The 27,469-nt window shown below is 41.5% G+C and overlaps 2 protein-coding genes across 3 annotated transcripts in view; both read right to left on the bottom strand.

The window, feature by feature from the left end:
* Positions 1-782: 782 nt before the first annotated feature.
* Positions 783-20,441, bottom strand: VSIG2 (V-set and immunoglobulin domain containing 2). Its single transcript, XM_058194685.1, has 7 exons — positions 20,375-20,441; positions 18,157-18,320; positions 15,470-15,677; positions 11,826-11,984; positions 10,527-10,646; positions 3,189-3,342; positions 783-858 (listed from the first exon to the last, which is right to left on the bottom strand). The coding sequence occupies exons 1-7, from the start codon at positions 20,439-20,441 to the stop codon at positions 783-785; spliced, it is 948 nt and encodes a 315-aa protein (XP_058050668.1).
* A 5,114-nt stretch (positions 20,442-25,555) lies between these two features.
* Positions 25,556-27,469, bottom strand: part of ESAM (endothelial cell adhesion molecule) — a 78,508-nt gene continuing 76,594 nt past the window's right edge. Inside the window, exon 8 of one of the 2 annotated variants that reach the window (XR_009156457.1) lies at positions 25,556-27,166. The gene's annotated coding sequence lies outside the window, so the exon portion shown is untranslated. Of the gene's footprint in view, positions 27,167-27,220; positions 27,452-27,469 lie in introns of those variants that run through there. The other variant, XR_009156458.1, reaches the window with a different exon arrangement.

Here is a 27,469-nt window from a genome sequence, read left to right as displayed (position 1 = left end):
ATCATTCCCATCACCCATGTCCTTCCACTTATGACTGTATGACTGTAACTTTGTTGCTTGTATCCTTACAATTTATATTGATATTGTTTCCTGATTGTTTAATTGTAGCCTATGACTGTCATTAAGTGTTGTACCTTTTTTTTAAAAAAAAATTTGAATTTATATCCCGCCCTTCTCCGAAGACTCAGGGTGGCTTACATTGTGTAAGGCAATAGTCTCATCCTATTTGTATATTTATATACAAAGTCAACTTATTGCCCCCCCCAACAATCTGGGTCCTCATTTTACCTACCTTATAAAGGATGGAAGGCTGAGTCAACCTTGGGCCTGGTGGGACTCGAGCCTGCAGTAATTGTAACTGCAGGCAGCTGTGTGTTAATAACAGGCTGCATTAGCCTGGTGAGCCACTTCCCAGCCCTTAGAATTCTTGATGAAGATATCTTTTCTTTTATGTACACTGAGAGCATATGCACCAAGACAAATTCCTTGTGTGTCCAATCACACTTGGCCAATAAAAAATTCTGTTCTATTCTATTCTATTCTATTCTATTCTATTCTATTCTATTCTATTCTATTCTATTCTATTCTATATGGTTAGCTTTAAATATTTAAATATTGGCTGGTTTCCAATTAACTCTTTGTGATCCATAGTTCATCTGAGATAGCTATACAGCAGAGGTCTCCAATCTTGGCAACTTTAAGCCTGGCGGACTTCAACTCCCAGAGGAATTCTGGGAGTTGAAGTCCGCCAGGCTTAAAGTTGCCATGATTGGAGACCCCTGCTATGCAGCATTCTCCATACTTCCTACTGATCTGCTGATATCCAAGTTCTTCACAGGTGCTACCACCACATCCTGTCTGAAGAAACAGGCAAAAAAATATTCAGAGCCACTCCAAATGATGTTGCTGCTCAAAGAAAGCATAAACATGATGTTTCATCCCACGTACCAAAGGTAAATTTAAAGACTGCTTTGTGCCCCTCCATCATCAAATATTAGGAAGATATATGATCCCAGCTCTGGTTTCCCTCATTCAGATTTATCTCAAGTTAAGTCAGTTTTAGGTTTTCAAGATCTATTTGTTTTTTCCCTTTTGACCAGTTAGCCCCGTCTACTGAAGGCTAGGGACATGGTGGCTCAGTGGCTAAGACACCAAGCTTGTCGATCGAAAGGTCGGCAGTTCAGCGGTTTGAATCCCTAGCGCCGCATAATGGGGTGAGCTCCCGTTACTTGTCCCAGCTTCTGCCAACCTAGCAGTTTCGAAAGCACGTAAAAAATGCAAGTAGAAAAATAGGGACCACCTTTGGTGGGAAGGTAACAGTGTTCTGTGCACCTTTGGCGTTGAATCATGCCGGCCACATGACCACGGAGACGTCTTCGGACAGCGCTGGCTCTTCGGCTTTGAAACGGAGATGAGCACCGCCCCCTAGAGTCGGCAATGACTAGCGCGTATGTGCGAGGGGAACCTTTACCTTTACCTTTACTGAAGGCTAGCACAAAATAGTCACCCAGGAAACTAGACATGGCATGATAGAATGAACTGACTAGCAGTACATGAACAGATGGGAGGTTATTTTTCATGCATGCATCTTCTCACAAATTGAAGGAACTGCCAAATGATGGGTTTCCATAGCGTCTAAATTAAAGCTATCATGCAAGAGCTTCATCCTTTTTTTTCCTCTTTGCAGATGGAGGGGGGGGAATGATGGAGGAAGTGATAAGAAAAGACAGGTGAATTTCTAGCAGTTTTTGCAAAAAAGCCTCATGTGGAACAGGATTTATTTATTTGTCACAACAGGATATATAAGCATAAGCATGAAATAACTATACAATATATAAGCATATATATAAGCATAAGTATGTAATAACTATATGAATTTGGATACAATCAAAGGGAACATTAGGACAGGAATGGTAGGCACACTGGTGCTCTTATGCACGCCCCTTACAGACCTCTTAGGAATGGGGTGAGGTCAATAGTAGATAGTTTTTGGTTAAAGCTTTGGGGATTTTGGGAAAAGACCACAGAGTCTGGTAGTGCATTCCAGGCATTAACAACTCTGTTACTGAAGTCATATTTTCTGCAATCAAGATTGGAGCGGTTCACATTAAGCTTAAATCTATTGTGTGCTCGTGTATTGTTGTGATTGAAGCTGAAGTAGTCTTCGACAGGAAGGACATTGTAACAGATGATTCTATGAGTTAAACTCAGGTCATGTCAAAGGTGGCGGAGTTCTGGTGGCATAAGGTATTTTGTAATCAAACATCATTTGATTTTTTCCTTTGGCAACTCAAAGTGTCTAGGTGGGAATTTGTCAAGCTAGAAAGTTGAGGAAACATCTTGTAGCCACAACAAGCAAATCCACTTCCAAACTATTCCCAACAAAATGCACGTTGCATTTAAGATTAATGATGCTGTGTTGTTGCTTTTATTCCCTGAGATAAACCAACAAGAGTTAGAAAATCCCCTAGTGGGCTAAATACCACCAGGAGGTGTACATCAGATCGAGAACTACCTACTGCCAGCTCCATGACTCATTCATTGAAAATCCCAATCAAAATGGTTAATAAAAAAGCTTTTAGAGATGGGAGGGACTACTAATTGCCTTGCTTACACGCAGCTAATCAATTTTGCTTTCCTTTAGGAATCAATAGACGAAGTGGCTGCATTTAAAAATTGTGAAAGAGAGATTTCCTTTCATTCATTTCTCTGATGAATTCCATTTAAAGTTTCCAAAGCGGGTCTTGAATTAAAGCTTGAACATTTTTATTGAATAAGAAGGAAGAAAATTCTATTCTCTTGTCTTCTGGAACTCACACATTTCAACCTAGTGGCCAAGTGCATTTGGCCCAGGGGTGAAATCTACTTACCTTCCCTACCGGTTCGGAAGTGTGTGCTCTGCGTGCTAGCTTGGACCCTCTATGCATGCAAAAAGCCTTCTGCGCATGCACAGAGGGTAAAAAACAGAGGGTAAAAAACAACGAACGGGTGGGTGGACAGAGACTCGCACTGCCACTGCTACCGGTTCACCCGAACCAGTGTGAACCAGTAGCATTTCCCACTTGATTTGGCCACATGCATTTTCCCATCAGCCTTGGGGATTCTGTGGATCAAAAGTAGGGTACACATAATAAAAACTGATAAATAGAAAGGAGCAAAGCCAAGATGACTTGGACAGCAGTTCTCACCTTATTTCATTTCCACTGTACTCAGACTGAGGCTTCCTCTTAGCCATCTTATTTCTCTTGTAGCGCAAGACGTAGAGGACAATGGCTCCAAGCAGGAATAGGGCTAAGATGGCCCCAATAAGGGCACCTGCAACTGCCCCAGCTTTTGAAATGCCTACTTATCAAAACACAGGAGACAAATCACTTGTTAAAGTTAGACTCTGAAACTCCAACAATGAAATGAAAATGTCTTAGCACATTGTAGAATGTGCAAAAAAAAGTTGGTGTTTTGCAATGCTTTTTAAAATACAGTTGCATAAAGGCAGGAAATCAAAGGTTAAATAACTTTCCATAATAAACCATATTCTATTTCAGGGGTCTCCAACCTTGGCCACTTTAAGCCTGGAGGACTTCAAGTCCCAATTCTGGGAATTGAGGTCTGCCAGGCTTAAAGTGGCCAAGGTTGGAGACCCCTGTTCTATTTCCTATGAGGGAGGGAGGGAGGGAGGGAGGGAGGGAGGGAGGAAGGAAGGGTAATTATCACATTTGGTCAAGCAAGGTCCATTGGCCTTTATAGAAAGCTTATCAATTTATTTTTGAAAGGAAAGAGCTGAACTGATTTTGTCCTGTATCCAAACAGAGCACTCATTTTACCTGCTGAGAGAAAACATTGCATCTGAGGACATGGATAAATATCACAATTCCAGGGAAAATCTTGTGGGGTTCTGCTCTATCTATCCTTGTTACAGAAGGGAAGGGGAAGGAAGAGAAGGGAAGGGAAGATGAAAGGGAATGGAATGGAATGGAATGGAAGGGAAGGGAAGGGAAGGGAAAGGAAGGGAAGGGAGAAGGACTATAATTGAATTAGAAAAAATATCTTAACAACAAGAGAACTTCAAGAAGAGAACCAATGACTAAGAGATCTTCTTTTCATTAGCTTTCTAGCTCTTTTTCCATGGTTTACACTGAGATGTTACAGGTACCTATTCTAAGAATGAGAATTTGTTATATCCAGCCTCGGTTCATGCATTTATTGTGACTGATTTACACCGGTCCATTTTGTATTAATTTTTGATTTCATCATTTTAAATTTTTTTAACAATGTACACGTCCCCGCCCTGGCACTGGTTAGTGGGGTAACTTTATAAATTCCATAAACAAACAAACAGATTTCAATGCATCGAAAGCAACTGTTTTTGCTCTCATGTGGCTTGGAGTTAAGCTACCATTTTTAAAGAAAACCACGGAATACGAAATGTTGGATACTCCTATCTTATTTCAGTCCATCTAATGTTTTATTGTATTCATATGTTGTTGTTGTTCTACATCTGCTAGCAGATAGTTTCGCATGACAATTTCAACCTCCACGACCCATTTTAAAATTCACCGAAGGCCCATAAACTTGATCATATACCTCAATTGCACAGAGAAATCTGAATTTTTAAATGTTCTCACATAGTAAGTTTTGTCTGTGTCTATTTTAGGGGCTGTTCTCTATTTTCCCCACTTCCACTAGAACTCTCTTTCTTATATATTCCCCGCCATATGATAGCGGTATAGAGGCTTAAAATATTGCTTCACACCATATGGCGTTTCCAAACTGCTTTGCTTTTATAAACCATTCATCTTCAAAAATGTATTTGGAACACGAGCAAAATAAAGATCTCACTTTCTCAACTTCCCATAGCTTTTCCTCTGCCATATTCTAACAGAAATGAACTTTATTTGTATCAAGAAAATGTACACCTCACTTTTCTGATAATGTAAGTACCGAAGGCAGCTTCCAAGAATCACACAGCATGCAGAGTTTTTAAAAATGCCAGGAAACAGAACACAGAATAACAGTATGAACTCGGTATGTCTAGTTTAATGAAAAGGAGGACTAGGGGTGACATGATAGCAGTGTTCCAATATCTCAGGGGTTGCCACAAAGAAGAGGGAGTCGGGCTGTTCTCCAAAGCACCTGAGGGCAGAACAAGAAGCAATGGGTGGAAATAATCAAGGAGAGAAGCAACTTAGAACTAAGGAGAAATTTCCTGACAGTTAGAACAATTAATAAGTGGAACGACTTGCCTGCAGAAGTTGTGAATGCTCCAACACTGGAAATTGTTAAGAAAATGTTGGATAGCCATTTGTCTGAAATGGTGTAGGGTTTCCTGCCTGGGCAGGGGGTTGGACTAGAAGACCTCCAAGGTCCCTTCCAACTCTGTTGTTGTTGTTGTTGTTGTTGTTGTTGTTGTTGTTGTTGTTGTTGTTGTTATTATTATTATTATTATTATTATTATTATTATTATTATTATTATTATTATTAGTGTCAGAAGGGAGCTTGGAGGTCTTCTAGTCCAACCCTCTGCCCAGGCAAACATCCAGAAGCCACAAAAACAAAGACATATATGAAGCAGAAGACGAAGCAGAAGATGCAGCTACAACGTTGTTTTCCGGAGAAGCTCAAATGCCGGTGCTGGTCTGTTTTAAACCTTATGGGAGGGGCCAATCAAGTCTTGGCCCTACTCCTGAGTTGTCCTCTCTGCTTGAACTGCTCTTGCCTTCTGGCAGCTCTTCTCATGCATGCATTAGGAACAGGCTCCTCCTGTTCCTCTGCTTCACTACTATCAGTCTCTGTAGGCTCTGGAGTCCACACCTCACTCCCCGATGGCCCTGGCCTCACCTCAGCCTCATCGCTGTCCGACTCCGTTGCCAGCTGTGTAGGCTGCTGATGGACCACAACTATATGACTTAAATCAAGACTGGAGAGATTAAGATCCATTTGGTGTGATTAAGGGGATGTGAGAATACATTCTAAACCTTGAGATAATAACAGAAGGCAGGCTTGCATTTCATGTGTGTGTGTGTGTGTGTGTGTGTGTGTGTGTGTGTGTGTGTGTGTGTGTGTGTGTGAACATGTGCAGATATGTGTCTTCATCCTTTCCCTATGCTAGTTTCCAATTTAAGCTACCTCCCACCAGAGTTGTCATTACTCTACTAACTTGAAATCGTGTTGTCAGGAGCCAAGGTGAAATGCTTCTTTTCTCTCCCCGAGAAGAAAAGCTATAATTATATACTCTAATTTAACTTTATTCTCGCATATCATCCGAGAGTCTTATCCCTTGAGATTCTTCCAAGTCTTAAAACACACCTGTGAAAAACAAACTGTAACACAGACCTCTGCTTGAAATGAATCCTTGGTTTTCCCAGGATTACTTTCTCCTTCACATCTCCCTCCCTTCTGCAAGCTGGAGGGTTCCACCTCCCGGGCACTTAGCCCTGCTTCTAATTTCTCCTCCTCCTGTCCACGGAAATGAGAGCTAATTAATGAAAGGAACTGACCTGAGTGGGAGGTGAGTTAGAAGAAAAAGGGGATGTGAGTCGTTCAAGCAGAATTGGAAGATTGAAATACCGTATATACTCGAGTATAAGCCGAGTTTTTCAGCACGTTTTTTGTGCTGAAAAACGTCCCCTCGGCTTATACTCGAGTATATACGGCTTATACTCGAGTTTTTTTTCTTTCTTTTTTTCACATTATACTGGATGGTGCAAACTTGGCGGGCTTTTGCATTAGCGCGGGGAAGCCCTGCCGGTGCAGTGAGAGGGCGGGGCGGGGGAGCCGCCAGCCTTCTCGGCTGAGGGAGGGAGGCTTTCCCTGACCGGTAGCTGCCTCATTTCCCTCCCTCGGCTTATACTCGAGTCCCCAGTTTACCCCAGTTTTTTGGGGTAAAATTGGGGACCTCGGCTTATACTCGGATCGGCTTATATTCGAGTATATACGGTAGTCCACAAATTACTTAATGGTGATCCAGGAACAGAACTTGAATGGACAATGATTAAATTCCAGAATATTTTTTGGCACTTACAAAAATCCGAATCAATAATAGTTGTCCTCCTTCTCCTTCTCCTTCTCCTTCTTCTCCTTCTCCTTCTCCTTTGCCATCTCTTCTTCTTCTTCTTCTTCTTCTTCTTCTTCTTCTTCTTCTTCTTCTTCTTCTTCTTCTTCTTCTTCTTCTTCTTCTTCTTCCTCCTCCTCCTCCTCCTCCTCCTCCTCCTCCTCCTCCTCCTCTCCTCCTCCTCCTCCTCTTCTTCTTCTCCTCCTCCTTCTCCTCCTCCTCCTTTTTCCTCCTCCTCCCCCCCTCCCCTCTTCTTTCTCCTCATTGAATCACTGCAACTGATAAGTCAGTGCTAGTTGCTAAGTGAACCTGGTTTCCCCATTGACTTTGCTTGTCAGAAAGTCACAAAAGGTGATCACGAGACCACAGGACACTGCAAACCATCATAAATATGAGTCAGTTGCCAAGCTTTGATCATGTGATCATGGGGATGCTGCACCGGGCAAGTGAAAAATAGTCATAAATCACTTTTTTCAGTGCCATTATAACTTCAAACAGTCACTAAATGAACTGTTGTAAATCGAGGACTACCTGTACTGTGATGCCCAACCTCAAGAGTGAGACCGATGGAGCAGAGAGTTATCCAGTCCATTGGGAACAAAGCAGCTCTTTCATACAAGACCTTGGAAAGGGAAAGTGATGGAAACTGCAAACCACCAAAGGCAAAGATCTATATTAACAGATTAACAGAGTTGGAAGGGACCTTGTAGGTCATCTAGTCCAACCCCTCATTCAAGTAGGAGACTCAACACCATTTCTGATGGATGGCCGTCCAGTCTCTTCTTGAAAGCTTCCAGTGATGAAGCTCCCACAATTTCTGAAGGCAACTTCTATTCCATGGGTGGATTGGTCTCACGGTCAGAAAATCTCTCCTTATTTCTATGTTGAATCAGTTTCCATCCATTACACCTGGCCTTCAGGTGCTTTGGAAAACAGGTTGACACCCCTCCCCCCATGGGAAAAAGGGGGAATAGGGGCAAGGAAGGGGACAAATGGGCAATAAACTTGTATGGGGAATGGATGGGAAATAGAGATGGAGGAAGACCAGGGAAAAACAATTGCAGGATTTGGGTTTGGCTAGTCTAGAGAAAAGAAGGAGTAGGGGGGACATGATAGCAGGATTCCAGTATTTCAGAGGCTGCTACAAAGAAAAGGGGTGGGGGGGGTCAACCTATTCTCCAAAGCACCAGAGGGTAGGACAAGAAACAATGGATGAAAACTAATCAAGGAGAGATTAAACCTAGAATTAAGGAGAAACTTCCTAACAGTGAGAACAATTAACCAGTGGAACAGAAGTTGCCTTCAGAAGTTGTGGCTGCTCCATCACTGGAGGTTTTTAAGAAAAGATTGGGCAGTCACTTGTCTGATATGGTATAGCCTCTCCTGCTTGAGCAGGGGTCTGAGTAGAAGACCTCCAAGGTCCCTTCCAGCTCTATTCTGATTGATTCTGATTGAAGCACAGAACCAGTCGGTGCCAGCTCTCAAGGCCACACAGCCTGAGATTGGAATGTCGACTACCCCAAATATCTCAGTGTTCTCTTCCTTGGTTGAAGATGGATTGGGATGAGGGGGAAACTTAACTTGTAACCTGTTTTACGTGGGAAATTTAGTTCTAGCCCAAATTTGCTGCAACCTGCATCCTTTAGTAAAAGAACCTATCACTTCAGCAAAATGGAGTCGAGGGTTTTTCTTTCCTAAGGAACCTAACTGGGGCAAGTCTGACATTCTGCTACATCTGAAAGAGTCCAACTTGTTTATGGGGACCATTCCATGCTATTGATGTGTAGAGATTATACGTGCAGGTTGTTTGGATGGCTGACCACTAGATGGCAGACCACTACAGCCGGACCATGTAGAATCTTAGTCTCTACCTATGACTCATCCCCAGGGAATCTCTGCCCTTGGAAAGACCCTGACACACACTGGTACCAGCAGAGGTATAACCGCAGAAATCATTTTCTATCATAGCAGGTATCTATCTCAGCTTAGCACTCATTGAATAGGCAGCACCTCAGCCAATCATATATTGTTTTATTGTACATGCAGTTTCGCTGACCTATCATGATGTTACATGTATGTATCCCCTTGCATGAACTATAATAAAAGGGAGCTTTGGATTTGACTCTGCGCTCTCATCCCGAGGAAGAATCTTATTTCATGAGAGACCACCACATTGATGAAACCCAATGATAAAAGGGGAAGGGAATAGAAGGGGAAAAGGAAGAAAGATACAGGTTGGAAAACTGCTCTATGACAATCTGCTAACAGAAAGCTAGCATGCCAAAGATCAGTAAAATCTCGTATCCTTGCTGGGTTCTCTCCTCTTAGAATATTTATTTATTTATTTATTTATTTATTTGATTTTTATACCGCCCTTCTCCCGAAGGACTCAGGGCGGTGTATTTAAACATGTCGCCATCTTGTTTTCAGCCTTTACTGCAACCTGCATGGGTTGCGGTGTATGAACAGTTTCACTGTTTATCTCTTTTGCTAGATCGTCTAAATGAGGCCAAGAAAAACTGGGGCAAGGAGGGAGAAGGGCAGGTCAGATGGTGCCCTGGAGAACTCCAAAAAACCATGGATGCTGCCACAAAAGCCCACCGTGATCCCTTCCCCACCTGGCTTCATTTGACTTTCAAGATTCTTTTCCCTGAAAACAAAAAACGAGGACCTAGGTCAGGGGTCTGCAAACTTGGCTCTTTTAAGACTTGTGGACTTCCACAAGTCTTAAAAGAGCCAAGTTTGCAGACACCTGACCTAGGAGGAAGCAAAACCAATTTCCAGTTTTTAGCATTCATAAGAATGCCTCCGGGCCCACTCAAATGTCTCTAGAACATTCTTAGAAAATCAAAACAGTGAGTAAGGATCGCTTAACATTTGGTTGGCACCATGCCTGTCTGCCGAGAGTCTGGGCAAAAAAAGCATGCAAAGAGTGCATCACTAGATGGCACTATAAACACGCAGAGATTTGGCTGGGACAGTGGGAATCTCTATGCAGACTGAATAATCTACTCAAGGTTTAATGGATAGGATCCAAGGATCAGGACTTCTTTTAAAGAATGGGAAGTGGCAATCTATCAGGCCTAAGACCCAGTGAAACACATTCGGATCTAGATCCTTATAAGCTTACAAATCTAACAGACAGAATGGCATCACTGTCCAAAATCTAGGGGGGGAAATTCCAAATCTTTTATGAAAAGCTGAACTTAGCTGTTTACTTGCTTCTTCCATTCACACAATTTTCCTAACCTAATTACTAAATTTGTAATATACAGTGCATCATTCACATAACACACCTAGTAAGCCACGAAAACAAAGCCGAGGTTAAAACTATTCAAACTTAATAAGACATGCAAATACCTGCTGTTAAATTTCTAAACATGCTGGTTAAGAGTCTTGCATGAAAAGATCCTTGCCATTATCAGATCTTCAGAAAGATTAACAAAAAGAGTTCCTTGATGTATTGATAAGTCCTCACCTGTCACATGGAGGGAGATTTGGCAACTCTGGTGTCCAAACTCATTGGTGGCAGTGCAGCGGTAGGTACCGGACAACTGAAGTGTGAGGTTGGTCAATACGAGAGTTCCCTTTTCTTGGTCTGGGGAAAGGAAACCAAAATAGAATAAGAAAGTAACTCCCAGTTGAATACCTGTAGCTCAGGGTTGAACTATGGAGTCCTTGGTGTTCTTAAGCTTGGTTGTTTGCTGGCAGACGCTTCATTACCTGACTAGGTAACATCATCAGTGGTAGTGAGTGTGGGGTTTGCTGCCTGTTCAGTAGCTTGCCCTGCTAGGGCTGGATGGAGTGCTAAGCTTCGAGGAATTCCCTAGTATTCTTGGATTTGGCTTAGTTTAGGGAAGCCAAGTTTCCAAATTGGGACTATGGTTGAATCTGTCCATTTATTATAAGTCTTCATATATGCTGTATGTCAATGTATGTTATGTATTGTTGTTGTTTTTTGTTAAAAAAAAAAGATATAAGTCTTCATTGGGGCTACTTGGTCTTTTGGTTTATTTAAGATGTTTACCTAAGATGACTTAACAAAAGACCTAGTAGCCCTAGAAGAAGAAAAAAACACAACTTAAGGACTATAACAGACATTAGGTAGGACAGACGGGCAAAAGATAACAAAGCACATCCATGAACACCCACATGCAGTCAGAAGACATGATAAAAATAGGGGGGGGGGAGAATTGTTATTCCAATCCAGCCTTTGTTGAGAATGTCCTTCAATATCTCAAGAAGACCAATTTGAAAATACAACTTGAAAAACAGCTTTCTCCAGCATTATGTTGGATCTACACACCCAGAGACTACAACATTCTGAAAGAATGATTATTCCTTAATTGAACTTTCCATTGTGGAATAATTTCCTACTTAATAACACTATGGGGAAGATCACTACATTAATAGAGTTATTATGGGGAACATTATTCCATAAAGTTCTCCCATAATTGAATGCATCTACCTCCATATCTTCTACTTTTTTTGAACAAAGACCTGGAATCTTCAAACCCATTTCCTTAAAATGGTTATCCCCAACCACGTTCTCTCCAGATGAGTGGAGCTACATAGTAGCTGATATCTACTCAGAAGAGTATTTATACTCATAGAGCAGGTCCAGGTTTGTTAAACACAAAACAAGTTGACAGATAGTTCATTTGTCTTCTGTTTGCAGTTATACCAGTGTACTTGGTTTACAATTGTCCATCCACCCAGCCACTCTACTCTCTGCTTCGGCATGACCTTTAAGCAAGGAAGACTGCCCTTCACCTACTTTGCACCATGTGGGAAATTGGAAGTGGCTGTTTAGAATCCAGCAGAGTCCAAGAATAAATCGGGGTAGGCACACCTTCAGAAGAACTGCAGGAAAAGGTGACATCTGATCCAATAGGTGAAGAGGTAGACCCTTTACAGACCGGTGTGGATGGTGGCACTGATGAGAAAGGATGAATTCAATAACGGGAACTCAAGGAAGTCAAAATATGTGGATGGTATAGATCTTTTGCCCCCAAGATTGAGGAACTTGACACAGACATCTCTTTAATTCTGGCATCCTCTAGAACAAGGGTCTCCAACCTTGGCAACTTTAAGCCTGGAGGACTTCAACTCCCAGAATGTCTGGCTGGGGAATTCTGGGAGTTGAAGTCCTCCAGGCTTAAAGTTGCCAAGGTTGGAGACCCCTGCTCTAAAACAGGGGTGTCAAACTCAAGGCCAGCAGGCCACATCTGGCCCACAGGGTGCTTAGATTTGGCCCACGGGCACACCCTGGCAACAGAAAAGGACTGGCCCACAGTGGCTCTGCCAGTGAAAACGGAGCTCAGAAGGACTGGGTGTGGCTCTCCCAGGCTACGTTTTTGGCCATGGTGGCTTCCTGCAGCCTTCTGCCAGCGACAACGGAGCTCAGGGAGGCTTTGGACGGCCCTCCTGGGCTCCGTTTTTGCTGGGAGAAAATTACAGGAGGCCATTGTGGCCAAAAACGTAGCCTCGAGTGACGTCAAGGTGGCCATGTCCATCCTGGCCACGCCCCCCAAGGCTCCCTCAGGTCAAACTCAAGACCCTGATGTGGCCCTCAATGAAATCAAGTTTGACAGCCCTGCCCTAGAACTAGTTATTATCTTGGTAGACATGTAAAAACACTAAATGTTTTTTTTTTTTATTCAAATGGTTTTACAGAAATTTTTTCCCCCCTTTCCCCCCCTCCCCCCCTTCACAACCCCCCTCCCCCCCCGACTTCCCAGAACAAACACAAGGTATAGTTAAAAATAAAACAAGCATATGCTAAAAAAATTTCCCTCCCAACTCAATTACACTCCTACAATTCTCATCAGTTCCTAACTTTCCCCAAAACAATCAAAAATAATACATCCTAATCATTCAAAGGCAGTCTGATAACTCTTAGTCTGATATCTACTTTGAATATAGTCAATCCATTTTTCCCATTCCTTTAAGTATCTTTCTTGCGTATTGTCTTTCAAAAAGGCTGATATCTTCACCATCTCAGCCAAACTGGCAACTTTCAATATCCATTCTTCTATTGTAGGTACTTCTTTTTTCTTCCAGTATTGTCCTATTAGTAATCTTGCTGCTGTTATTAGATTTAAAATCAATTTAGTCTCAATTACTGTACAGTCCGTAATAATTCCCAACAAAAAAAATTGTGGCAGGAACTTTATCTTCTTTTTCAAAACATTGTGTAAAAAACACTAAATGTTTTGAATACAGTACAAATACATATATTGATAGAGAAAATTGTAGAGGTTACTATTCAATTGAAGCCAGAACTTTCCCTTTTAGCACTGATGGCTACACAATTAGAAAAGATTCATGGAAGATTATTTCAATATACGATTGCCGTGACAGGATTATTATATGTAGGAGGATAGAAAGATGTGACACAACCCATCAGGGAGGAATGGTGGGTGAAATTGACAGAACTTGCTGAGATGGCCAGGCTGCCTTCTTTAATTAACAAAAGGTTATTATTGGCATTCATCAATGACTAGAAACTCCTCGTGGACTTTGCACATTAAAAAACAAAACAATTTTGTTATTTATGGTTTTAATGATTTTAAATAATAGATTATAGAAATAAGGGAAATATAATGCAGTCTCAGAAACAGAGGGATACATACATACATACATACATTGCCTTCTGTTATTTTTCTTTTTTTTTTCTTTCCTTTTTTTCTTGTCTCTTTTTTCCCTTTTTTCATTCTTTTTTGGTTTCGCATTTACTAATTTTTTTTCTTTGAATCTATTTCTGAATGCATATGTAGAATCCTTTAAATAAAAAAAAGACTACTTAAAAATAGAACTACTGACTACCATCAACCTTTGATCAGCAGGCTCGTTCAGCCTTGCCTGGCCTGGTGGCCTTGTCTGTGACATGGTTGATATCCTTCTCCTTCTCAGTTGCTATGGATATTCTCTTTTTTTTTTTTGGTAAAGATTTTTTTTTTTTAGACACATACAACATAAAAAAATCTTTTCTGAACAAAATATCTGCCAGGTATATGTTTATATCCAATTTGTTATTTCCGAACCCTTCTTCCATGCTTTCATCAATATATTTTCCCACAATTCTTCTTTCCTTATTTACAATCTTCTTTAAAGTCTAATCTTACCTTTCATCCACCATCTTTAATCTTTTATCTAGTTATATTTCTCCCCTCCCCCTTTTTCTATTCCCATTTATATCAAACCCTTTTAAATATATATTCTGTTACATCTTCTGCTTAACATCATATCTTTGAATTTCAATCACAGTTTGTAAATTGTTTTGCATCAACCAGAGGAAAGAAAAGAGCGAAGAGAACAAGCAAAAACTCAATTTAGAAAAAGTTGCATAATAATTTTTACAATATCATTAAAACTAAAAATCTATCATAACCTTCTGCTATGGATATTCAGTGTTACCTATTAAGCTGACTTCCACATCTGTTAGAAGACCATAGTCATAGCCCAGTAGTGGATTTCACTTACCTTTGCTACCGGTTTGGAATTGTGAGCACGCACGCACACACGCTCGCTTTGCTTGTGCACGGCCCTTCTGTACATGCGCAGAGCATCCCAGAGGGCGTCCGGGTGGGTGGACAGAGTCTCCCGCCACTGCTGCTACCGGTTCGCCTGAACTAGGGCGAACCGGTAAAAACCCACCACTGTCATAGCCCCTAACTAACAAAACCATAGAGAATTACCTCTTCCATAACTTTATAGGCCTGGCAGGTGAGGATGTCTATCTCCCACAATTAAATCAGTGGTGAAATCTGAACTGGTTTCCTACCGATTCGCTGGCTGCACATGTGCTCTGCACGCACGCATCGAATGAGAGGTGCGCTTACGCAGTGCATGCCAAAAGGAGGCATGGGGTAAGTAGAACAAAACGGGGTGTGTGTGATCGGCTGTGGCACACGATCTTTTTTACTTTTAAAAGCATTTTTTACAACCTATTCGGCCGAATAGGCAGTAAAAAAATGCTTTTAAAAGTAAAAACAAAAGGCTCTGACGATCAGGCAGCTCATCTGTGATCGCCAGAGTCCTTTTTTTAACCTTTTAAAAGCATTTTTTTTAAAAAAGTGGCAAGCGGGGAAGCGGGCAACAGGGAGATTTGGGGGGGGCAGGGATTTTTCCTACTAGTTCTCCGAACCACCTGCCACCATCGCTACCGGATCGGCTGATCCCGTCCGAACCAGGAGCATTTCACCCCTGAATTAAATGCGTTTGTCAAACAACTTTGACAGATGCATTTATTTATGAGATTCACGATAAAACGTTTTGGGTAATGATCAAGACAATTTTACCTGCTTGCAATTCAAGCTGATGAGTCCTAATCTCGGTCCATCTTACGCAATCAATAAAAAAGCTACAATTGTGTGTATGCCAACCAACTCGATATTAAAAAAATAAAATGGGGCTTACTTAAAACGACGAGATGCACAAGCCCAGTGCCAGTGCCATCAAAATCTGGCGGGTTATTCACTTCGCAGATGTAAGTGCCAGCGTCCGATGCACGAATGTTGTTCAGCCGGATGGAAGCATCTCCCAGCGTGGGAATTTCATGAAGGAGGCTTAGCCGGTCAGCCTGCCCGCTTGGTTTGTAGAGCATATTATTTGCAAAATACAGAATCTGTAATGAGATGGGAGGGTTACCTTTGTACCAATGATTAGCTGTTCAAAGACTCAGTACAAGTAGTCCTCGACTTACAACAGTTCATTTAGAGACCGTTCAAAGCTACAACGGCATTGAAAAAAGTGACTTGTGACCGTTTTTTCACAGTTATGACCTTTGCTGCATGCCCATGGTCATGTGATCAAAATTCAAATGCTCGGCAACTGGTTCATATTTATGACCGTCTGTCAGCCTCAGCTCTCGCTACAAGTTTATTGTTTTATTGCTCTGGGTAGTCTGTCTCCTGATTTATGCTTTTACTACTTTGCTTGCTACAGCTGTCATGGTAATGGGTGGGGGGTAAGGAGTGCTGGAGGAGAAATGGAGAGTTTTCATCAAATGTGTTCGCAGTTGGAAAGCGGGATGATAACAGTCAAGGTTAATGGCCTGAGCATGCCAGAGGGATGAAACCATCTGAAGATGCACCCCACGTGCCACTTAGGGGAAACGTGGATTGGACAAGACTGACCGGACTACAGGGAAGAGGGCTTGGGGCATATTTCTTATATGTGAATTCTGCGCCAAATACCTCAGAGGTTGCTTTCATTTTGTTTGCTTTCAGTTCTTACTCAGTAAAAGTACCTTTCTCTACAAACAATGGAGTTGGGGTTTTTCTTTCTTGAGTATTGAAAGGAGGCATTCCTGACATTGTCGCTGTGCCCCAAGGTCATCTGATCCTCGTTTGCGACCTTCTATTAAGCAAAGTCAATGGGGAAGCCAGGTTCACTTAACAACCGGGTTACTAACTTATCAACCGCAATGATTCATTTAACAACTATGGCAAGAAAGGTCGTAAAATGGGACAAAATTCACTTAACAAATGTCTCACTTAACAACATAAATTAGGGGCTATTAATATTATCTGTGTTCCTTAAAATATCTATACTATGCCAACATCCATTGTTCTCTTTTCATACAATTTCTTCCACTGCAGAAGAGGATGAATTAGGATTTGTACCTTATCTGCAAAACGTTCTGAGTAGTTTTTTTTTAAAAAAATTATGATGTATCAGAATAGATTTCATAATTGCAGATCTGGATAGAACTGGAAAGGCAATTGTTTCATTCCGTATTTTTCCGTCACTGTGAAGACCTCCTAGTTATGCATATTTCTCAACCCAAAACATTCCCATGAGATTCAGGGTGGAGTGGCCTGGGTGAATTTTAGATTTATTTATTTATTTTTGGCAGGAGGCATCTATAAGATAAAGATGGGAGTGATTCTCTTTCCCCCATCGGCTGTTTTTTCCTCTTGAATTTCCATGGCATAATTTTGTTCCGTTTTCCAAAAGGCTGGGGAAAGGTTAAGGGTGGGTTAGGGTTAGGATTAGTTTCCACTCCCATCCTTTCCTTTGTTAAAATTCCCAAATCCCACTGCTGAAATTTAATTATTTTGCCATCTAATTTTGGCAGCCCAATCTGGAGGTGCCTTGAAATTTGCGAAGAAGGGGATGGAGCTGATGATGAGGTGGCTGGGGGGGGGGTAAGTAGCCCACCCCTTCTTTAGCATGTTCTCACCCTAATTTTTTAGGGTGAGAGGAATTCATGATCTTCAAGAAATCTAGAACATTTAAACAAATTAATTGGTTGGGAGCGAGGACAGGATGAATAAGATTTAGTGGCACGGTGGTTAGAATGCAATATTGCAAATAAACTCTACCCACTGCCAGGAGTTCAATCCTGATTGGCTCAAGGTGGACTCAGCCTTTGGTAAAATGATGACCCAAATTGTTGGGGGCAATTCACTGATTCTGTAACCCGCTTAGAGACAGCTGTAAAGCACTGTGAAGCGATATATATCATATTTTTCAGAGTATAAGGTGCACCGGAGTATAAGACGCACCTTAGTTTTTGGGGAGCAAAATAGGACCAAAAAAAATCTGCCTACCACATATTCATCTGGCTAGCATCCTTAATCTGGTCAGCTTCAGCACATTAGTTTGCTGGTTTTAAGCGTGCATGCGTGCTTTTCATCCCCTGGTTGGGGATAAAAACCAGCTTCTAAAGCACAGCTGATCGTCGGAGGAAGCAGCAATGAGAAAAGCAGGAAAAGCACGGAAGGTCACGTCCCTCCCTAGCGCCGTGTTAGGGCTGAAAAAAAGCTTCGAAAAAGCTACATTTGGAGTATAAGACGCACCCAAATTTTCAGCCTCTTTTAGAGGGGGAAAAGTGTGTCTTATACTCCGAAAAATACAGTAAGTCTACATGCTATTGCTACGACCATTTCTGCCTCTCGGTTTTGGATCCTTTGCACCTCTCTCGCATCCCCAGTTATTTGGAGGCCACGTGGAGTCTGGTTGGTTTTATGCTGATGCTAATCTTAGAGCCAAAATTCAAGTTAAAATTTGTGGATTTACTTCCCTTCTTCTTCCTAACCCTCCCTATATGTTTTCTTTACCCTCTGATTTCCAAGCCAGTTGCCCTCGCTCTCTTTCACCTGTGTTCCAGCATCAGGGGCCTTTGAACCACCGGCAAACCTCCATTCCAAAACAAAGTCTTTGCCAACAGATGTTTTATAGTGACAAGGAAGTTCCACATGTGAACCTTTCTGCTGCATTACAGGATCGCGTGGCACAGTCACCTCCACACACAGCCCACAGTCTGTGAGAGGAATGGAAAAGAAACGTTTAGAACATAGAACAATAGGGTAGGAAGGGATCTTGGGGATATGGGTGATCCATCAGTTGAGGTTTTTAAGAAGACACTGGACAGCCATCTGTCTACAATGGTGTAGGATCTCCTGCTTGAGCAGTGGAGATTTCTAGTCTAGGGGTCTCCAACCTTGGTGATTTTAAGCCTGGGGGATTTCAACTTCCAGAATTTCTCAGCCAGCAAAGCTGGCTGAGGAATTCTGGGAGTTAAAGTCTGCCAGGCTTAAAGTCGCCAAGGTTGGAGACCCCTGTTCTAGTCCAACCCCCTGCTCAAGCAGGAGATCCTACACCATTGTAGACAGATGGCTGTCCAGTCTCTTCTTAAAAACCTCTAGTGATGGATCACCCATAACTTCTGGAGGCAAGCTGTTCCACTGATTAATTGTTCTCATTGACAGGAAATTTCTCCTTAATTCTAGGTTGGATCTCTCTATAACAAGCTTCCATTCATTAATTTCTGCCTGTCCTCAGGAGTTTTGGAGAATAAATTTACTCCCTTTTTCTGTAACAGCGGTTCAAGACTGCTATCATGTCACCCCTAGTCCTTCTCGTAGTTAGACTACACATATCCTTGTCCAGTTTGGGTCTTGAATTCCTTCCTTCCTTCCTTCCTTCCTTCCTTCCTTCCTTCCTTCCTTCCTTCCTTCCTTCCTTCCTTCCTTCCTCCCTCCCTCCCTCCCTCCCTCCCTCCCTCTCCTTCTTTCCCTCCCTCCCTCCCTCCCTCCTCCCTCCTTCCCTTCCCTTTTGTCTTCCTTCCTTCCTTCCTCCTCCCTCCTCCTCCCTTCTTTCCCTCCCTCCCTCCCTCCCTCCTTCCCTTCCCTTTTTGTCTTCCTTCCTTCCTTCCTTCCTTCCTTCCTTCCTTCCTTCCTTCCTTCCTTCCTTCCTTCCTTCCTTCCTTCCTTCCTCTTTCCTTCCTTCCTGTGCCAGTTTCAGAAAACTACTACATGCAGTTTCCTAACAGTTTGACCTTATCCCCGCGAATTAGTATGCAATTTCCTTTCTTAATGTTTCCATTGCATTTAATAGCACCGTTCTGATTCTGAGTCATTCTAACAACAACTGTTTTGTTGTTGTTGAGAGTTGATTTCATCCGTTTGGGAAATCAAATTGACCCGGCTCAACATTTTGCTTTCATTTGATTTTTTAAATCGATTTGGAGAAAACCAACCACCCAACCAATCAGGATTTGCATCTACTCCCAAAATAATTCAAATCATCAAATCTATTTGGGGACATCCAATTTGTTTCAACACTGTTATTCTTTTTTCTGACTCAGATCCAGGATTTTACTAAACAACCACATGAAAATGGTCATAAAATCAAGTCAGGTCATGCAGTGACCCACTTAGTGACCAAAATGGCCTATGATGGAAATCCTAGGCTCAATTGTGGTCGTTAAATGAGAACTACCTGTACCAAGTACTTGTCTGCAACTACTATTAAGATCAATCAAAATAGAACAATTGGTGTTTTGCTATTTCATTGCAATGTTTTATGCACTTTATAAAACAGTAATAAGGGTTTTATTACCAGGTGAAAAACATAAATTTCAGGCTATGTTTGCCTGTAAAACTGAGGAAAATCCCTCTCAGCGTCTGCTGTCGGGCCTAGGTCATCGAGTAGTATCTGAAGATTGTACAGTCAACCTCACAAGGGGAAAATTGCTTCACATGCAAGTCTAGCGCTATGAGGTCTGGAATGCAAAACCACTGGATGATCCGGGTTCAGGTTTTATGTGTTTCTTCGCTGTCATCTTGTGATCAACTGGATTTCTGTAGCCCATCTCTGATCCCACTGATAGGCGAAAAGATCCCACTCCACTGATAATTTCCTCTTTCCTTCTCATCCCTTTTTTCTTTAGTATCATGTATATGTCATCCTGGGCAAGAAACAAGCTTTTTTTTTTCATTTTTGTCATAAAATAAGACACTTTATGATCATAAAACTACGGTACATTTAAAGCGGACTTTCAACAAAATCTAATTGTAAATCTAAGGTACTTACAAAAAGACCAAGCAAAGAGCAGGAAGCAGGAAAGTCGACATTTCCAAAAGTCCATGTGGGGGTCCATTGCTCAGGAAAATTAACAGGCGATGACTTTCCTAGGAGAACTGAAACTCAACTGAGACTAAGTAAAACTGTTCTTTATCTTGTAGGTAAGTGAGAGCAAACAATTATAGCCAGGCTGAATCACGCTACAACACAAAGCGTCTTGTGATATGGAAGGCTAACCCAGTGTGCCTTCTCATACTTTGCACTCACTGCTGCTCAGAACTGCTTCTCATAACTAGGGTTTTCCTCTTGTTCCTCTTGTTCCTTCCTTATCTGGTCTCTATATTCAAAACTCAAGTGCAAATAATGTTAGTTTTTGTCCTGCGGTTTTTTCAACGTTGAATAATCTGCCTTCCATTGAGGACCTGTATACTGCACGAATCAAGAAGAGGGCCGTGAAAATATTTACAGATCCCTCACATCCAGGACATAAACTGTTTCAACTCCTACCCTCAAAACGACGCTATAGAGCACTGCACACCGGAACAACTAGACACAAGAACAGTTTTTTCCCGAAGGCCATCACTCTGCTAAACAAATAATTCCCTCAACACTGTCAGACTATTTACTGAATCTGCACTACTATTAATCGTTTCATAGTTCCCATCACCAATCTCTTTCCACTTATGACTGTATGACTATAACTTGTTGCTGGCAATCCTTATGATTTATATTGATATATTGATCATCAATTGTGTTGTAAATGTTGTACCTTGATGAACGTATCTTTTCTTTTATGTACACTGAGAGCATATGCACCAAGACAAATTCCTTGTGTGTCCAATCACACTTGGCCAATAAAATTCTATTCTATTCTATTCTATTCTACTATTAATTTTCTCATCGTTCCCATCACTAATCTCTTTCCACTTATGACTGTATGACTGTAACTTTGTTGCTGGCAATCCTTATGATTTATATTGATATATTGACCATCAAGGTTGACTCAGCCTTCCATCCTTTATAAGGTAGGTAAAATGAGGACCCAGATTGTTGGGGGGGCAATAAGTAAATATACAAATAGAATGAGACTATTGCCTTACACACTGTAAGCCGCCCTGAGTCTTCGGAGAAGGGTGGGATATAAATGTAAACAAAAAAAAATTGTGTTGTAAATGTTGTACCTTGATGAACATATCTTTTCTTTTATGTACACTGAGAGCATATGCACCAAGACAAATTCCTTGTGTGTCCAATCACACTTGGCCAATAAAAAAAAAATCTATAATAAGCAAGGTGGTTGCTGCATCTTTTTGTATTGTATGTCAAGTTTTGAAGTGTACTTTTGCTGTTGCAACCATTATCACTTCTCAGCTTGCCAATGAACTGGGGGGGTGGAGGACACGATCCCCCAAAAAAGGCAGTGGAATGAGCCAAACCAGCAGAGGACAAGAGGGGAGGACTTGAGCGCACAAAAGACTTGTGGACTCACCCCTTTTAAAATAACTAAAGACTTTAAGACTTGTGGACTCACCCCTTTTAAAACAACTACAGGGGTGGAATTCATACCTATGCCACAGTACCAAAAGAACCCAGTATCCCTAACAGAGTGGGTAAATTCTCTCCAAAATGCATGGGGAAATGTAAAAAAAAGTCCTAGCTAAAGCAGTGGAGAGTCAGAAAAAGCAAGCCGATAAAAACTGGACTCTCCAGGGGAGTTCCACATAGGAGACAAGATGCACCTGTCCACGTAATACTTAAAGCTGAGGCTAGCTAGCAGAAAACTGGGTCCTAAGTACATAGGATCCTTCCCCATAGTGAAGGTGATCAACCCAGTCACTGTGGAATTAAAATTGCCCCAGATATTAGGAAAAGTGCACCCGGTATTCCATTGCAATTTGCTGAAATCAGCCCAGGGCTCTAACTTAAGGCCAGTTGGAAAAGATTCCCCAGGCTCAATTATAGTGGGGGGTGAAAGACACAATGAGGTTAAACGAATCTTAGATTCTAGACACTATAAAGGAAAGCTGAAATACTTGGTGCAATGGAAAGGCTATGTGGATGGAGGCAAGGGATAGCTCAGGCAATAGAGAAGCCTGTTATTAAAAACACAGAGCCTGCAATTACTGCAGGTTCGAGCCCGGCCCAAGGTTGACTCAGCCTTCCACCCTTTATAAGGTAGGTAAAATGAGGACCCAGATTGTTGGGGGGGCAATAAGTTGACTTTGTAAAAAAATATACAAATAGAATGAGACTATTGCCTTATACATTGTAAGCCGCCCTGAGTCTTCGGAGAAGGGCGGGGTATAAATGTAAACAAAAAAAAAAAAAAGGTGGATCAAAGCCCATAATATTAAGGCAGACCGCTTAATAGGCAGATTCCATGCAAAGTACCCTAAGAAGCCAGAGTCCCTCCAGAGAGGAGTTCAAAGTAAATGATAATAATATGTAATTGTTATTTTCCAGGTATCTCCTACGCTTTAGGAGGGTCTACCTATCAAGTTTTGAAGCGTGCTTTTGCTGTTACAACCATTATTGCTTCTCAGCTTGCCAACAAACTAGGGGGCAGGGAAGGGGGTGATGGAATGTAAGCTCCAGACATCAAGAAGACAGCCATGGGAACCAAGGACACTTTGGTAGGTGTTTGCCAGAGACAAAAGACTTTCTCACAACAATACGATGAGACTCAATTGGACAATGTGACCTGGTCTTATAGTAGAAGGGAGCATCTATACTTTGATTATGTGGGGTTGTGCAGGAAATAGCCGGATCTGGTTTTGCCCTCATCTGTGCCAAAATGATGTACTCAATAAAGTTTTGCATTAAGAGATTGGCTTGTCTCAACTGTGCTTGCTTTGATTGGGTTTGTCAATCAGAATGTTGACATTGTATTTGCACTTGTGTGTTTAAAGTCCTATATGACTAGATTATCTGCAAGACTGTCTTTCCCTAAAGAACATCTACCTGTCCTACAGGGCCACCCCAGAGGGTGGGCACACACTCCTAGTTATATGCTAAATATTGCCATAGAATGGGGGCTAGGAAGCCTACCTTTCCTGTGGCAGCCTCTACCCTGTGTAACATTCAGCCAGCCTCCACCCTTTTAATCTTGCATGAGGCTCTGAAGATCTGACTTTCCCAAGCACCGGGAGACTAGATAATTACACATTAGAATTTTGATTGGCACCACGTTTTTGTTTATATGTGTTTAGTTTTAATAGTTCTAATATGTTTTAATTTTTGATTGACAGCTGCCCAGAGTTTGTTATAAGATGGCCAGCTAAATCTGTATAAAGTGCAGTAAAACAACAACAACAACCTTATGCTGTATTTAATTTTCACCCATTTCCATGGACCTGAAAATTAATGTGCCAAGTCTTCATACAGCGATCGATTTCAGAAGGGCTCCAGGCTGATCTAGCTAGGTTTTAAATACAGGTGTGCATATATACATATATGCCAACATACTGAAAACACAGAGTCAATGACATGGCTTCCTTCTAGAAAAGAAATACAAACATCACTCTGGGAAATCATTAACAGCTACTGGAAGAAACAAACGCCACTGTTCTACACCCAAGCAAACAATTTTTCAGATAAGTTCATTAGAACACTGCAACCACCTTTGTCAAATAACTTTAGCCCATCTACTATCCTGGGTTAAATCAGTGCCTTAAGTTAGCTGTGCTATATTTTGCAATGCATGGAATCCACCAATAGCAAATTTTGTTTTGAGAATGCGGCACTTTTTTTCCTGCTTAACGGAATAAGAGTTGGAAGGGATTTTGGAGGTCTTCTAGTCCAGTGGTTCTCAACCTTTATAGTGCTGTGACCCCTTTAATACAATTCCCCATGATGTGGCAACCCCTTTAATACAATTCCCCACGATGTGGCGACCCCAACCGTAAAATTATTTTCGTTTTGAATTTATCGCGCCTGAAACCGTATTGGCTAGCAGTCTGAACTGCTTGCGATTGCCTTGAGGACGGAGGCATTAAAGCGAAGACTCCTCCCCTATTAAGTTTATCGTGCCTGAAGCCAGATTAGACTAGCGATTGGGAGTGATTGCAGCTGGCTTGAGAGGGAGACATCAGAGCAAAGATTTCTCTATTTTTTAATTGATCACGCCTGAAGCCGAATTCAGCTAGCGATTTGAAGAGCCTGCAGCTGGCTTGTGGAGTCAACCATTGGAGCGCGATTCTTCGACTCGCAAGTATACTTCCCATATTTCCGATGGTCTTAGGCGACCCCTGGCAAATCGTCATTCGACCCCCAACGGGGTCGCGACCCACAGGTTGAGAACTGCTGTTCTAGTCCAACCCTGGGGTTGAAATCCTGGGGTTAGAAAGCTTGGAACTCCGTCGGCTTCGATAGGACCTGGTTTTAGCTCATAGAATCATCTGTTGTAACGTCTTTCCTGCCAACTACTACTTCAGTTTCAACTACAATAACACAAGAGCTACCAACAGATTTAAACTTAATGTCAACCGCTCCAGTTTGGATTGCAGAAAATATGATTTCTGTAACAGGATTATCTGTGCTTGGAATGCATTACCTGACTCTATGGTCTCTTCTCATAACCCCAAAAGCTTTAAACAAAATCTATCCACTGTTGACCTCACCCCATTCCTAAGAGGACTCTAAGGGGTGTGCATAAGAGCACAAACGTGCCTATCGTTCCTGTCCTTTTGTTTCTTTACCTATATATATATATGCTTATACTTCCTTGTTTCTCCTCATATATTTGTTTATACATTATATAATCTTTTAGTGTTATGCTTGTATATATTGTTTTGACAAAATTAAATAAATAAAATAAATAAATAAAATAAATAAACCCCCTGCTCAAGCAGGGGACCCTATACCATTCCAGACAAATGGTTATCCAGTTTCTTCTTAAAAACATCTAGTGATGGAACAGCCACAACTTTCAAAGATAATCTTTATTTTAATTGATTTTTGCTTAGGGCTGTTGACTTTATTTCTCTTTAACCTTGTGTTTCTATTTGCTTTTGTTCTTCGTTCCTGTATTGTTTATCATTTCAATCCCTGTTGTAAAAAGGAAACAAGAAACCTGGAGTTTTAGTTCAGGAAAGTTGGGTTAAGTGCATTTCAATGTTGTCTGTCCCCTTTCCACACACATACACACACACACACAGACAAATCCCTTGCAAACTGCTTTACTACTGTTGGTTTTACTTGATATAAAAACAAATACTTTTAATGATTGTTTATGAAAAATAATACATTTCAAAACTGTACATAAAAATACTTCAGTGTATCCCTACCTTCCCACCCAACAGAAGGATCTTATTGCCATTGAAAAATAAAAATAGCTAGCATGAAAATGGTTAGAGGACTCCAGTCCAAATTCACAGACCTGTTAATATCTAGAAGTATAAATTATTTACTCCATCTACATTTATAAAAGAAAAAAGAAAAACAAATATAGGAATTTGTCCATTGAATAAACATAATTGCACAATATATATTAAGATGCAAAAGGTGTCCTTTAAACAGTTCATTTAAGAGGCCTGGTAGAAAGTTGCTCTATAATATTACAAGACATGTTCTTAAGAGTTATGGAAGATGTCATATTTTGTTAGACCTGAGGCAGTATTTGGCCTTAACCGCAAGAGAAGCAGATAGAGACGCGTTTTTGAACTGACATGCTGACGATTCTGAGAGTTGAAGTTCACACATTTTAAAGTTGCCAACTTTCAAAAACACTAATACAGAATATCCCAGTAGAGTTCCTATGTGATTCACTAAGGAACAGGAGGACACAAATTGGAATAAAAGTATATTTTCTAGAATCAACCCTGCAGGTGTGAAGGTCCTAACCACAGTCATAAAAGGGGTTCCATTTATTCTAAGACTCTTTTTTTAAAAAAGCTAATAGGTTTTGGAGCCAAAACGGGTAGCTATTTTGCCTAGAAGAGAACAGCCTGACTCATTTAGAGCAGGGATGTCCAACCTTGGTAACTTTAATGGCTGGCTGGGGAATTCTCCAAGGTTGGACACTCTGATTTAGAGCAACTGGCTGGCTTTCTTTGGGTGAGGGACACCTCCAGAGAATACAAGGTAGACTTGCAGAGAAAACCACAGCTATATCCGAGCCCAGGGGTCTGCAAACTTGGCTCTTTTAAGACTTGTAGACTTTAAAGCTGGCTGAGGAACTCTGGGAGTTGAAGCCCACAAGTCTTAAAAGAGCCAAGTTTGCAGACCCCTGTCCTAGACCAACTATCATCCTAGACGAAAACAATTCTAACTCAATCTTGTATTGCTGGTAATAAAGCTACATGGATGACGGTTGATTTTCAACCTTTTTGGGTGACTATTCAAGGTTACAATGGCACTGAAAAAAGTGACTTCCAATTGGTTCTGACACAACCATTGCAGCATCCCCATGATCATGTGATCAAAACTGGGGTGGTTGGCAACCGGCATATATTTATGACAGTTGCCGAATCTCAGGATCATGTGATCTGCATTTCCCAGGTGCCTTCCAACAAGTAAAGTCAGTGGGGGAAACTAGATTCACTTAACAATTGCATGATTTACTTAATAATCATAGTGATTCTCCTTAACAACCATGGCAAAAAAAGGTCATTAAATTGGGTGAAATTCACTTAACAATTCCTCACTTAGCAGCACATGTTCCAGTCCCAACTATGGTCATAAGTCAAGGACTGCCTGTACATAAAATCAGCAGAATCCTTTCTCAACTTGCCTTGCCTTCTAGCCTTCCTTAGGTTTGTGAGCACTTCCTGAAAAGCATATTCTACATCAGGGGTCTCCAACCTTGGTTCCTTTAAGACTTGTGGACTTCAACTCCCAGAGTCCCTCAGCCAGCAAAGCTGGCTGAGGAAGTCTGGGAGTTGAAGTCCGTAAGTCTTAAAGGGGCCAAGGTTGGAGACCCCTGTTCTACATCTGTATTTCCATAGGTTATACTCTACATTAACTGAAAGAGGGCCACTACTTCAAAAAGTGGGCTTGTAGGGATACTATGAAACAAAAGAAAAAAACCCTCCCCAAATTTTCAGCACAGGAGTGGTGGGATAGAAAGACCTAGTCTAGACCAGGGATCTCCAACCTTGGTCCCTT

This window comes from Ahaetulla prasina, chromosome 9 (genome assembly GCF_028640845.1).
Source record: "Ahaetulla prasina isolate Xishuangbanna chromosome 9, ASM2864084v1, whole genome shotgun sequence".
Classification (NCBI taxonomy): domain Eukaryota; kingdom Metazoa; phylum Chordata; class Lepidosauria; order Squamata; family Colubridae; genus Ahaetulla; species Ahaetulla prasina.
The sequence above is the reverse complement of the archived record's forward strand: the minus strand, read 5'-3'. Positions and strand labels throughout refer to the sequence as shown.

Excerpts from the sequence above, each read along its gene's own strand:
- VSIG2 (XM_058194685.1), bottom strand. The coding sequence starts at position 20,441 with ATGGACCCCCACATGGACTTTTGGAAATGTCGACTTTCCTGCTTCCTG. Across the intron at positions 15,678-18,156 it reads CCCCTGATGCTGGAACACAG|ATTCTGTATTTTGCAAATAA; the intron begins GTGAAAGAGAGC and ends ATCTCATTACAG. Across the intron at positions 3,343-10,526 it reads AATCTCCCTCCATGTGACAG|GCATTTCAAAAGCTGGGGCA; the intron begins GTGAGGACTTAT and ends TTTGATAAGTAG.